Source organism: Pelodiscus sinensis, chromosome 3 (assembly GCF_052426305.1).
Source record: "Pelodiscus sinensis isolate ZL-2025 chromosome 3, ASM5242630v1, whole genome shotgun sequence".
In the NCBI taxonomy this organism is placed as follows: Eukaryota; Metazoa; Chordata; order Testudines; family Trionychidae; genus Pelodiscus; species Pelodiscus sinensis.
The window spans coordinates 33888955-33903631 of NC_143054.1; the positions used below are offsets into that span (position 1 = coordinate 33888955).

The window sequence follows — 14677 nt, forward strand, 5'->3', positions numbered from 1 at the left end:
TATTGCCTCTATATAACACCATGGTATGCCCACATCTTGAATACTATGTACAGATGTGGTTGCCTCATCTCAAAAAAGATATATTGGCATTGGAAAAGGTTCAGAAAAGGGCTTAAAATTATTATGGGTTTGGAACAGGTCCCATATGAACAGAGATTAAAAAGACTTGGACTTTTCATCTTAGAAAAGAGGAGACTAAGGGGAGACTATAGATAGAAGTCTATAAAATCATGACTGGGTTGGAAAAAGTTAATAAAGAAAAGTTATTTATTTATTCCCACAATAAAAGAACTAGGGGTCACCAAATGAAATTAATAGGCAGCAGGTTTAAAACAAACAAAAGGAAGTTTTTCTTCACTCAGCACATAGTCAATCTGTGGAACTCCTTGCAAAAGGAAGTGGTGAAGGCTAGAACTTAACAGGGTTCAAAAGAGAGCTACATAGATTCATGGAATTTAGGTCCATCAATGGCTATTACCCTGGATGGGTAGGAATAGTGTTCTTCCTTCAACTTCCTGCTGTGTAGACAATGCCAAAAGCCAAATTAAGCTATTTCAACTTCTGCTAAGCAATTAAAGTAACTGAAGTTGCATAGCTTAATTTGACTTTAACCCTGCTGTATAGACGTGCCCTAGTGTCAATAGTATCTTCCACCTCTTATTAGAATTAGGGAACTCTGGTAGGGAAATTAGAATAAACTATGTCTCCTGTTATGATTGCAGATGGCACTGGGAGGTCTTGAGAAGTATGACTCGCAGTCTCTGTATGACTGGAATGTATATAAACAGAGAGGCAAAGGAGTGCTAGGTCATGAAGCAAGCCAACCTGAGCTAATCATTCCAAAGTAGCTCGTACATACTAGCTAGTAAAAAGCAGCCCATTGCTGCTTCCTGAGCAGCATCTGTTCCATGAATAAATAGATTACTTCATTTCCCAGTGCTGTCAATCTGGAAACTTTCACAAGCTCCAAATTCATACAAACAAAGATTTTTCTGTCACAAGTAGTTTGACCTGATAGATGAACTGAATGAGATTTTGTGGGAGGTAATAGTTTGTTGCCCTTAGGCAATTTATCTCATTCTTCCAGAAACTGAAAGATGATGGTGTCTTTAATCAGTTTTGTTTTTGTTTTTTGCAAAAGAGAAACATAAAATCCATTATTTGTATTTGGAGAAGATCAAGATAGAGATAACGAGGCATGTAGCATGTATCCTGACTGGTAAACACTTATCCTTGATTCATTCTTAAAGTATCAGCAACACTGTGAGTACTGTGCAAAGTATAATTATCCAGATGTTTAAAATGTAGAATTGGTCTAATCCCTTCCTCTATAGATGCAACAGACTGAGAACTGAATCTGTTAAACATGAAATCTATCTTCTTCATTGGCTGTGTCTACATCACAAATTAACTGTAACATTGGTAGTCATGCCCATGGCAGCTTTAATAGAGCTAAAGTAAGTAAAACAGCAGTGAAACACAGTGGCAGAGACCCTGAACCCCTTAACCACAAACAAATTCTTTCCAGTAACCATGCAGCACATCTCCATCATAGGCATCCAGGAACCCACCTCTGCAATGAGCCCTGGAGTCAACTCTGTTCACACATCTACATAAGAGATTTCATCATTGGACCCAACAACATCAGCCACCACATCAGAGGCTCATTTAACTGCACATCCACTAATGTGATCTATGCCATCAAATGCCAGCAATGCCCCACTGCCATGTATATTGGCTAAACTAGACAGTCTCTATGGGAAAGAATTAATGGACACAAATCAGATATCTGAAAAGGCAACACACAGAAATCTTCTGGAGAACATTTTAACCAGCCTGGGCACTCGTTAATGGATCTAAAAGTCACCAATTCCAGAAGCCAAATACACAGGGAAGCCTTGGAACTTAATTTCATTTACGGGTTTGGGACCCATCACAAAGATATGAACAAAGACATTACCTGGCTAGCATACTACCTTCCACATCCTAATGACTTAATGATAGAAATGTAGCCGTGTTAGTCTGGGGTAGCTAATGGGGTAGCTAATGACTTAAAAAACCCAAACAATCGGTACTCAAGAACAATTTGCACCTTCTCTATCAGCTTCATGTGGCATGAATGCTCTAAATTGACTATTTCTTTCCCCCTTTTGCCATTCCCTATTTATTTTGGAATTGGACCTTTATTAACTCCATTCATTGAAGAAGTGGGTTGTGCCCACGAAAGCTCATGATACCATCTACGTTTTATTAGTCTTTAAGTTGCTGCTAGACTATTCTTTGTTTTTTAAGTTTTTCCAGTTACAGGCAGTCCCCGGGTTACGTACAAGATAGGGACTATAGGTTTGTTCTTAAGTAAAATTTGTATGTAAGTCGGAACTGGTACATATTGTAGGGGAAACTCTAGCCAAACATTTCTCCAGAGCTCAGTTTTATTCTCCCACACCTCACTTCCCTCAGTCCTTTATTCTCAAGCTGAGGTGTCTGCTGAGAAAAGCCGCTCCGCGTCTCCCTGGTCTGCTGGGGGGGGGGCGCTAGCTTCGCGTCTTCCTGGTCTGATGGGGGGAAGCAGCTAGTGCGGGGTTGCCTCACCCCGTTTGTAAGTAGGGATCCGATGTAAGTCGGCTCCATGTAACCCGGGGACTGCCTGTATAGACTTACACAGCTACCCCTCTGAAAATCTTAAAACCAGCATGACTTCACTGCTGTTTCTAGCCAAACACCCTAAATTAAAGTATGAAGACCTATGTCTGATGGCCAGTTGTTGCCTTAGGCGTAATAACCAGGAATACACTTACAACAAAAGACAACATCTTTCAAAAAAAAATCAGAATCTTGCAAATATAACCTGCATTCCCCATACAGGCCATTATCACAACTGAACAAAATCCAAAAATATTATGACTCATGCCAGAGATGTACAGAATATTCACTAAAATATCATGTTTGATCATAAAATCAGACACACATAGGACTGGAAGGGACCTCGAGAGGTCATCTAGTCCAGTCTCCTGCACTGCACAGCAGGACTGAGTAAACCTAGAGCATCCCTGGTCTAACCTGTGCTTACAAACCTGCAATTGGAGGTATTCCACAATCTCCCTTAGTAACCTTAACTATCCTCATAGTTAGCAAGGTGTTCCTCATACATAACCTAAATATCCTTTGCTGCAGATTACATTGATTACATCTTGCTTTACCTTCCATGGACATGAAGAACAACTGATCTCCATCCTCTTTATAACAGTCCTTACTATGCAGGTCCTTCATAGAGAATACAGGCTGAAACTATTACGTGGAACAATAAGCAGCTCCAATTTTGAGGATCCTAAGGACCACATATTTTATCCCAGTTCTCAATGATCAAGCCACCTCTGATTGGAGTTCTTGTAAAGCAAACAGTTTGAAGTAGGAAACAAGCTGAGTCTGGAGATATGAGACCAGCCTTTTATTCAAAGTTGTCTTCAGAGAACAGTGGAGGTGTTTTAGAGAACCAACTGGTTGAATCTTTAATTTAGGGCTGTCATGCAATTAAAAAAATTAATCGTGATTAATCGCATGCACTGCCCCTTTGAAATGCTGCAGCAGTGTTTCAAAGGGGCAGCACTGCGGAAGCCCAGAATCAGCTGGAGTCCCCAGCTGACCCCGGATTGATGCAGTGCTGCCTCTTGGAAAGGCTGCCCTGGCGTTTCCAAGGGGCAGCATTGCAGAAACCCGGGATTAGCTGGAGTTCCCAGCTGACCCCAGGCTCCATGCAGTGCTGCCCCTTTAAAGCACCACGACAGCACTTCAAAGGGGTATCGCAACGCGGAGCCGGGGATCAGCTGGGCACTCCAGCTGATCCCCGGCTCCTAATGCGCTGCCCCTTTGAAGCTCCAGACCAGCACTTCAAAGGAGCAGCATAGCGTGGAGCTGGAGATCAGCTGGAGTTTCAATGTATGTATGAGATGATGGTGTTTGGTGAGGGGATTTAAGTCTATTAGAACCTGATGAAACCTTGTAGAAAGGTGGCAGGTACACAGGAAGGATAGGTTCCACCTAAACCAAAACATAAAACGATTGCTGGCATGTAAAAGGTTTAAGAAGAAGTTTTAATCTAAAGGCTGGAAGAAAGCCAACTCATGCAGAGGAGCACACGGTTCAGACAGTGACATTCCTGAAGGGAAGATTTATTAAAGAGTATATTCTATATCCCTGTACAGATAAGAGGACAGAAGTTGATAAAATACAGGTAGAAAGTGGAGAACTAATGAAAAGAAACAGTTTTATTTAATTAAATCACACAAAGGCATGATAAATAATGATAAATATTATACCTGTTTGTATACAAATGCTAGAAATCTAAATATTAAGATGGATGAACTTGATATCTGGCATTAAATGAGGATATTGATAAAATAGAAATTACAGAAACTTTGTAGAACAATCATAATCAAGGGGATACAATAATACCAGGGTAAAAAATATACAGGAATGACAGAGTAGGTAATTCTGATTGGTGAGTAGCAATATATGTGAAAATAGCATGGAGTTAAATATAGTAAAATCTTAAACAAACAATACCATATAATCTCTATGGATAGAAATGCCATGCTTCATTAATAAAAACACAGCAGTGGGAATATACTACCAATCTTATGGTGATTGTGAAATGCTCAGGAAGATTAGAAAAGCTACAAAAACAGAAAACTCAATAATAATGGGGGATTTCAATTATTCCCATAATGACTGGGTTTACGTCTCCTTAGAACCAAATGCAAAGATAGAATTTCTAGACAGCATTAATGATTGCTTCTTGGAACAGCTAGCCTAGTCTAAGGTGTGACTAATCTCTGAACTGCTCAATAATATGGTAGTAATTGTAATAGTGATTATAATGTAACTAGATGTACCCGGCATTACTCGGGTCCTTAATGCAAATACGTTTTGTTTTTCTTCATTTAAATCATTGTTCTGGGGTGGGGCTGAAGATGAAGGGTTCAGGCTGCCCTGGGGAGAGAGGACATCCCCCACCTTCTCTCACCACAGCAGATTGGGGCCAAGTGAGAAGCACCTGTAGCCAGGGGAGGGATGCATGTCCCGGAGCCTGGGGACAGACAGAAAGACAAACAGACAAACTCTCTGATATGTATAGTAGATAGCTGCCCCTTTCTCTACCTCTGCCCTCTGCTGGCTCAATAGGGTTACATCTGTCCTGATCCCCATCTCTGGCCCCTTGCTGCCCTACTGTGGTCATTCTGCAGTATAATTCCCCCCAACAGACCTCTCCCTTTAAATTTTTGAGAAACCATTGAATTCCAGGCGCATTTCATTATCCTGGCACAACCAAACCCTGAGGTTGCTTTATAATATAAGAGGAAGCTGCACACCAAATGCGGTGGTCCTAGCTCTTACCATTCAGGAGTTCTTGAACAAACAGACTCACAGATAAATACTCATTTCTAAAATATACAGTAAGATTAAATGTCTTCTCCTTTGGGGGGAGAATAACATAGAAGCCCAACACATTAGCATTTAGCTTCAGAAAGGAGAATTACACAAAAATGACGACACTAGTTAAATGGAAAATAAAAGTTACAGTCAAAAAACTGAAATGTATTAAAAACACCATAATAGAGGCTTAAATCAAATGTTTATCCCAAATTATAAAACATAGTGGCTGTGTCTACACTGGCACCTTTTTCCGGAAATGCTTAAAATGGAACAGTTTTCCGTTTTAAGTTTTTCCGGAAAAGGAGCGTCTACATTGGCCCCGGAGTTACCGTTATAACGATGCGCTTTTCCGGAAAAGCGTGTCTACATTGGCGGCACGCTTTTCCAGAAAAGCAGAAGCCCGGAGCCATTTTGAAGAGGGCAAAGGCCACCAGACCTTTCCGGGGGCGGGGCCAGAGCGCCGTTCAGACACGTGCTTAAAGGGGTCTTGCCAGACAGCCATTGGTCTCCTGCTCCCATGCCTTGGGGCCTCTGCCAGGGACTGACACCCTTCGCAGGGTCGGTGGTTGCCCTCTGAGTTTTGGGGACACCACCCTTTGGCCCCCAACTGCTTTTCCCTGAGTTTTGTTTTTTCTGCCCTGCTCTGTCTGCTATGGAGCCGTGGGTGGCCATGTACCTGCTTGGGCCCATGTTTCAGCTGTACAAGTGCCTGCTGCTCGTGCTGGAGGCTGGTGCCATGGTGTACATGTACCAGGAGGCAGAGATCGCCTTGGACTCCCTCACCAGGGAGGCCCTGGCAACCATATCGCATCAGCACCCCACCGTGGTGAGGCCCGCCTGGAGTTTGAAGAGCAGCACCGACTGGTGGGACCGGGTGGTCCTTGGACTATGGGACGACCAGCAATGGATCAGGAATTTCTGGATGAGAAAGCGGACGTTCCTGCAGCTGTGCACCTGGCTCACCACCCGGTTGCGGGCACCCATCCCCGTGAACAAGAGGGTCGCCATTGCGCTCTGGAAGCTGGCCACACCGGACAGCTACCGCTCGGTGGCACAGCAGTTCGGGGTGGGAAGATCAACCGTCGGAGTGATTGTCGTGGAGGTAAGTCCCGGGGGGAGTGGGATGGGGGGAGGGTGCTGCACTCCAGGCCCAGGGACAGCAAGACTCCAGGCTGGGTCATCCAGGGGTTTGGGCCGTCCCTCCCTTGCACAGGCCTGGTGGGGGTGGGGGTGGCCGTGGGACGAGGAGGGCCCTGGTGTGTGTGTGTGTGTGTGTGTATGGACAGAGGGAATCAAGGGGGAGCCCAAGGGAGCGCACACTCACCCCTGCCGAATGTGATGTGTTCCCTTGTGTTTCTCTGCACCCTTCTGCAGGTCGTCCACGCCATCAATGACGTCCTGCTCCCGAGAATCATCCGCCTGCGTGACGTGGATGATACCATGGCTGGCTTCGCTGCCCTCGGGTTCCCCAACTGCGGGGGAGCCCTGGACGCCACCCACATCCCCATCCGGGCCCCGGAGCATCGAGCGGGCCATTTCATGAACCGCAAGGGGTACTGCTCCATTGTTCTGCAAGCCCTCGTGGACCACTGGGGCCGCTTCCTGGACATTTACAGGGGCTGGTCTGGCCGGGCACACGACACCCGCATACTCCGGAACTCTGGACTCTTTCGCAGGTTGGAGGCGGGCACCTACTTCCCCCGGCGGGACTTGACTGTTGGGGATGTGCCTATGCCCATCTGTGTCGTCGGGGACATGACCTACCTCCTGATGCCCTGGCTAATGCGGCCCTACACGGGGCAGCTGGACCAGAACCGGGCCCGGTTCAATGACCGCCTCAACCGGGCCCGAAACCCAGTGGAGCTGGCCTTTGGACGTTTAAAAGCCCGCTTCAGTTGTCTGCTCACCCGTCTCGAGATGGGTGACCAGAATGAAACGGAGGTACTGGCCGCGTGCTGCGTACTCCAACATTGTGGAGCGCAGTGGGAAGGCCTTCCTCCCTGCATGGATGGCAGCCGAGGCACAGACGTTGGAACAGCCCAACACAGCTGCCATCCACCAGGCGCGCCAGGATGCGGTGCGCATCAGAGAGGCCCTGGTGGACATGTTTGCCCAAGCCCCGTAGTAGGGTCGGCTGGGTCTCCCCAGACTACTCCCTCCCATCCCATACCCTTCCCCACTCCCTCCCCTTACCTCCCCCCAATTGTAAAGCATCGGGTCAAAGCACATCGGCCGTCATCATGACTGTTCGTCGGGTGCGTTGGGCTTAGGTAGGGTTTTTCTTTTTAGTTTAGGCTAGGGTTTAGGCCACCATCGCCTGTCCTGAAGAACAGCCAAGAGGATTCGGGGTTTGTGCGGAAGGCTCAAGTCAGCGTACCTGATCCCAGTCGTCTTCCGTTGAGGGATCTCCTGGCTGTTCCTCTCCTGAGGCCCGGAAGGACCAAAGGATTGAGGTGGCCAGCAACACTACCCAATTGTCCTCCCTGAGCCTATGTTTAATACTCTGTAGTGTGCATCTTTTAACCGTTCTTGCTTGTTTGTTAGCTATGTAAATATAGTTTGTGGTTTACATTTTATTGAAAAATCTCAGTATTTCTTTATGCGCCACAAACCAATGACCACTTACAAAGGGCCCGCCCCTCCCCCGGTGATAGAGTAAAGAATTTGTTGACCACAGTTTGTAACCCTGTTAAATTTAAGTGGCTAATTGGCATCTCAAATAATTTCTTACAGTTACTAGAGTAACACAATAACCAACACAAGAATGAACTGAAAAATAGACAACTTTTTATTTACAAGGGGGGGGGGAAGACCTTCAACTGGGACAGAGAGGGGGGCAGTTACTGCGATGGGCGGCCCCTGCGAGCGCTCCTCCGGGGGGGACCTGCACACGCTGGGCAGACCGTGTCAGGGCAGCCTGCACGGGGAGGTGGGCAGGAGCAGGGGCAGGAGCAGGAGCAGGAGCAGGGGCAGGGGCAGAGGCAGGGGCAGGAGCTGGGATAGGAGCAGGGATAGGAGGGGGCATGGGCTGTGCTCCAGGAGGGATGGCGGGGGCATGGGGTCCGGCCATGCCATAGTGGATGGCGTGCACTAAATGTGCCGTGAGCATGTCCATAGAGGTGCGCATCCCTCTGCACTCAGGCTATGTCTAGACTGCAAGCCTCTTTCGAAAGAGGCTCTTTCGAAAGATACTGCAAGCCTCTTTCGAAAGAGAGCATCTAGACTTCACGTTGAACTTTCAAAAAAGCGGCTTGCTTTTTCGAAAGAAAGCATCCAGTGAGTCTGGATGCTCTCTTTCAAAGAAGCCCTATTTACATTCAAGAACGCCTTCTTTCGAAAGAGGAACTTTCGAAAGAAGGCGTTCTTCCTCGTAAATTGAGGTTTACCGCCGTCAAAAGAAAAGCTACGTTCTTTCGATTTAATTTCGAAAGAATGCGGCTTGAGTCTGGACGCAGGTGAAGTTTTTTCGAAAAAAGGCTACTTTTTTCGAAAAAACCCCTGAGTCTGGACACAGCCTCAGTGAGAAAGGCAGCCCAGCCCTCCTGCCGCCACTGCAGGTCCCCCTGCACCCGCTCTTCAATGGAGCCCTGGATTCCCTCCACGGCGGTCACGTGGCGGCGCAGAAGCTGGTCCCTCTGACGCAGCCTGCGCCTCCGGAGTTGGCCAGCTGGGGGTGCCGCTGCTGTCACAGTGGAGGGTCTGGTGCTGGGTCCCACTGCAGGGAAGAGAAGAAAGGATGGGTCAGTCAGGCAGGCCGTCCACTGACCCCACACCTCATGCCCTCACCCCTGAGCCCAGGTGACCCCACAGTTGTGTGGCTTGGGACCACTCTCTTCCCCTCCTGCCCCTGTGTTGTATGTTGGCAAGGAGGACCGCCCCTGGAATAGGGTCCTCCCTCCAGTATTGTAAGCACCGGTCTGTATCCTGACCCCGTGGAGGGCGGGAAGGTGCTTGTGCTGCGTTCACCTGTGGAACTCCCTGCCGGTGGAGACTGTGAAAAGCTTTGGGCTAATCACTGGTGTTTGACAGGGAGCGAGATGCATCCCCACACAGTGCCTGGGAGCACATCTGGGCTCTCAGATCCCCTCGCGTGGGATATCTCCTGGACAGAACCAGAAGAGTGACTGGGTGGGGGGGGTGTCCCATCCTTGCAGCAAAACTTAGGGGCCCTTGTCCCTCCCATTATCCCTCCCGCAAGGCCGGTAGCCCAGGGACATGTGTGGCCACAGTGGGGACTCCCCTCAGGGAGCCAGCCAAGGCTCCGGGAGCAGGCGAGGGGCTTGGTGGGGTCCACGGTCACAGGACTGTGACGCTGCGGCATACCCAACAGCAGCTGGCTGTGTCTCACAGCCAGGCATGGGACAGTGTGCCGTTCTCCATGTTGCACCCTTAGTGGAGGTACAGGCTCTGGGCTGAGTCCCTGGGGCCCTGGCCGGTTCCAGCCGGCATCCACCCTTCCCCCTGTTCCCGCCGAATGTGTGTGAGCAGCACGGTCCCAGGCGTGCCCTGCAGCTGCCATGTGCCGCTCGGTCACCAGGCTGCCCGTGGTTGCACGTGCTGCTTGCTGCCTAATGCTACGCAGCGTGCAGCTCACGTGGCCTGAGTGACATGCTCTCCCCCTCCTCCCTCCAGGCACCTGGCTCCCCCCCCCCCCGCCCTCCGCCCCCTGCCCTTTGAGAGTGAAAACTGCAAAGACTCACCAGTGGGTTCCTCCCCGGCCTCGGCCTCGAAGGAGCTGCTGGAGGGGGCCTGCTGGGCGGTGTCAACGCTGGCCTCCTCTCCCCCGGACGCGCTGCCGCTGTCCTCTCCGTCCCCCGCCTCGGTGGGCCGGATGATGGGGGGGAGGCGCTGGCACGTGTCCACTGGCACGTCCGGGCCTTGCGGGACTGGCTGGCCCAGAAAAACGTTCATGCGCTCGAAGTACGGGCAGGCGTCTGGTCCTGCCCCCCTGCCCTCGCTGGCCCGGACGTACCCCAGCCGCAGCTCTTTCACTTTTGAGCTGACCTGCTCACAATTGCGGCTGGGGTGTCCCTGCTGCACCAGGTTGTTGGCCATCCGGGTGTAAATGTCAACATTCCTGCGCCTGGAATGCAGGTCATGGAGACCCTCCTCCTCCTGCCAGAGGTCCAGGAGGGACTCCAGCTCCCTGGGGGTCCAGGATGGGGCCCGCCGTTTGCGGCCCCTGGGGGCCTGCTGAGCTGAGGGTTCAAGTGGCTCAGCACCCGGAGCTGCCATGCTGGGCTGCGAGGTGGCTGCTGGGCAGCACAGAGGCACGTGGCAGAGCTCAGGCCGCAGGTCTGAGGCACGCTCCTGCCACGTGCGCCCAGCTGCCTCTGAGCTCTTTAATAGCTCGGGTTACCAGGAAGTCCAAGGCTCCTATGGGGTATCGCGGCGTCCAAACTGCTTTTTTCCGTTTCTTCTGCTTTTCCAGAAAAGCTATCTACACTGGCCCTTTTCCAGAAAAGCTTTTCCGGAAAAAGGACTTTTGCCCGAGCGGGAGCAGCGTAGCTTTTCCGGAATAGCGGCTGATTTTGTACAGTAAATCGTCACTGCTTTTCCGGAAATTCAAGGGGCCAGTGTAGACAGCTCGCAGCTTATTGCGGAAAAGCAGCTGCTTTTCCGGAATAAGTGGCCCAGTGTAGACACAGCCAGTAAGAGAAGACCAAAAAAAGTAACATCATGGCTGAAAGAAGTGGTTAAAACAAAAGACATCCTTTAAAAGTTAAACGTTAAATCCTACTGAGTTAAATAGAAAAGAACATTAACTCTGGCAAGACAAGTGTAAAAGTACAATTAGATAGGCCAAAGAGTAAGTAGCAAGAGACACAAAAACTAACCATTTTTTTAAGTACATGAGAAGCAGGAAGTGTACCATACAATCAGCACCTGGACAATCAAGGTGCTTAACGAGCACTCAGAGAAGGCAGGGTCACTGAAGAGAAGAAAATGATTTTTTGCATCAGTCTTCACTTCATTTTTTTTAGGTGACAAATCTGAGGAGATGTCCTAGACTGAAAAGAGCAGGGTTTCCCAACATATGGGTTGGGACCCAAATGTGGGTCGCCATTACATTTCAAAAGGGACACCAAGTGTCTCCCCAGGTGGCGCTGCCCTTCCTCCTCCCCCGATTTTTTAATTACCTTGGATCACCAAGTCTTCCTGAATTGTCAGAATGGGTCCCCATCTGGAAACAGTTGGGAACCGCTGTGTTAGAGGGAGATGTTGGTACAAACTGATACATTAAACCAGTGGTTTTCAAACTTTTTTTTCTCATGACCCAGTTGAACAAAATTGTTGATGCCCGTGACCCAGCATAATTTGACTGAGGTGTGGTCTGAGGAGGAGTGTAGGGAGGGGGCTCCAGGTTTGGGAATGTGTCAGGGCTAAGGCAGGAGGGGCTTACCTTGAGCAGCTCCTTGTCAGCAGTGCAGCAGGGATGCTAAGGCAGGCTTCCTACCTCTCCCGGCACCACAGACCATGCTGCACCCCATAAGCAGCCATCAGCAGGTTCCCTGCCTATGGGAGTGCTGAGCTAGTGCTTGGGGCAGGGACAGTGCATGGAGCCTTGTGCATTCTCTTCCTCATCCTGCCTTCCCCAGCTAGGAGCTGAGCCGACAGGTAGCCTGCTTTAGCGCTCCCACTGGTCACCTGATCTCCCTGCAGCAATCAGACCCAGAGCCTGACATTCCATGACCCAGTACTGGGTCACAACCCGTAGTTTGAAATCTATTGCATTAAACAGTAATAAGCAACCACGGTCAGGTGGTATTTACCCATGTAATCTGAAGGAAATCGAACCCAGAACTACAGTGTAAACCATGGATTCAAATTCAGGGTCAAGCGTAACTCCTATCTACACATAAACCGTGAAAATGCAGGGCTCAGACTTAGGGTCCCATGACTCTAGAGAGGGTCTAAGCCTGAGTTAAGCTGGGACCTGAGTTCAAACAGGGACCCAGAGTTCAAATCCCAGGGTGTTCAGTGTAATCACAGACCCACTAGACCAGTGGTCTCCAATCTTTTTACACCCAAGATCACTTTTTAAATCTCAGAACAGGCAAAGATCTACTGCCCCGCCCCTTCAATGAAGCCCCGCCCTCTCTATTCTCTTCCTGTCCATCACTTGCTATCCCCAGGTCTTACTTACACACTCTGATAAACAGTTTATTTTTAAATTATGCGATATATAAAATTAAAATCACGTGTTTATCATTATGAAATAAATGGTCTGTTTTTTATTCATGCTATTTAAATCTAAAATGAAGCATTTATAATTATACATTTTATGGGGACAGAGTTCTGCGGCTGGAGGCAGGGGAGAGGGAACAGGGTGCTGGGAGGGCAGAGGACAGGGAGGGAAGGAAGGGACAGCAGTTTAGCATGGGCCAGCCGGGGAGGGACCCTTCCTGGTACAGCAAATCTCCTCATTTGTGGCAGGTCAGCTCCCAAGGGTGCCGGACCAGGGAGGTCCCACCTATAGTTAACTTAAATAAAGGGTTGCTTTGTCCAGAGACTCAAAGAAATCTATTTCTACCTTATTCCTGTCAAAGAGAGAAGGAGGGAGGGAGAGAATATACTAATTGAATTCTTTCTCTCTATTTTAAAGGGCCAAGAATATTTTATACTAATTAATTTATTAGAGGGAAAGAAATCTGCCTTGAATTTACCTGATCGATGGGCATCTCCACTTTCAGATTTTTGTCTTCTTGTACCTCTGCTGCCCCTTGAACTTCTCCCCGGGGTTTACCAGCTTTAAAAATACTTGGTGCTGCAAAGTAATGGAAAGCATCAATTATAAAATACTGCTTGTACACCTCCATGAACATGTCGCAGTTCCTTGTTCACCAAATTAGGATTATTAAAAGTAGTTATTTTTCTTAGTAAATAAAGAATCAATTCTATAATATGAAAAACAGTAATTTTGGTTTTATTTCCAAAAGTTGTACAAGCTAATTTTTTTCAAAGTAAAAAATGTATCCCTGTTGAAATATTTTATTTTTGCCTGAAAGGACTTACTAGGAAGCATGGTGCAGCACATTTGGCCAAGAAAGGGTTATGTATCAGCACAAATATTAATGTTCAGTAAATTAAAACTATTAAAGAAACAGATTAAAAATGCTAAATTATCAGTCTTCGTGACTTAGAAGAGTAAAGGGCAAATAGCAAGACTGCACATTCAAAAGTTAGAAGCAGAATGAAGAGCAGCAATTTGTATACTTTAATATTAAAGTATGTAGAGACCCTGATTAGACTTTTTGTGCTAGGTGACATATAAATATAAGTAGACAGGTAAACACAGTCTCTAATATACTGAGAAGTGTGTAGAAGAAACTTCCATATAAAAAGAGATAGGCAAGTGAGGAGCTGGGGCTCTGTTCCATCCACATTACTACCTAACAGCACTAGTGAAGCAGGAAACAGAAGATTATGAGTCCTATCGGTTCGGGCATAGTGGATATCCCACCTACAGAAGTCCTGATTGACAGTACCTGCTTTATTGCCTCATTGGCCCAAGAACGCTATTTAAGGCCAAGGGTAAACATCTTGAAGCTCTCTGTGCAACTACTTGGGACCTTCCCTGGCTTGCTGCTGCAAATAGATTCTGCTGCACACTCCTGATGCCTTTCTTTGCTCCTGGTTCCTGACTCTAACCCTGTTCTTGATACCTGATCTCACACCCCAGCTCTGCTTCTGGCACCTCTGTTTCTGGTCCCCTGCTCTACTTCTAATGCCTTGCCATGCCTTGATTCTACTAACCCTAATTTGGCAGGTTCATTGACCTCACCTAGAACCTGATTCTATGGCATGACACTAGTACAAACTGCTGCTTGTGGCCTTGACCCTCTAGACTGACCTCACACTATGTTCTCAAGTCCCCTACAACTCAGGCCTTAGCCTCCCACTTCAATCCCAATAGCTGGGTTCCTGACCACCCGCACCTCCCTTTCTCCCCGTTCACTCCCATCTAATGAACTCACTATCTAAGAAAGGTTTAGAATATACATACAAATATACATGGTAGATATACCATATACATACTGCCTACATCTACACTGACATGATTTTCCGAAAATGCTTTTAATGGAAAAGTTTTCCATTAAAAGCATTTTCGGAAAAGCACGTCCAGATTGGCAGGATGCTTTTCCGCAAAAGCACTTTTTGCAGAAAAGCATCCGTGGCCAATCTAGACGTGGTTTTCCACAAAAAAGCCCCGAATGCCATTTTCGCGATCGGGGCTTTTTTG

At 48.0% G+C, this 14677-nt stretch overlaps 1 protein-coding gene across 2 annotated transcripts in view; it reads right to left on the minus strand.

Annotated features, from left to right (window-relative positions):
* DCDC2C (doublecortin domain containing 2C) overlaps positions 1-14677 on the minus strand; it is a 128401-nt gene that overhangs the window by 45940 nt on the left and 67784 nt on the right. For both annotated transcript variants that reach the window (XM_075923537.2, XM_089777059.1), the window contains exon 8: positions 13101-13201. In XM_075923537.2, the coding sequence (XP_075779652.2) occupies positions 13101-13201 (101 nt within the window). The remainder of the gene's footprint in view (positions 1-13100; positions 13202-14677) is intronic.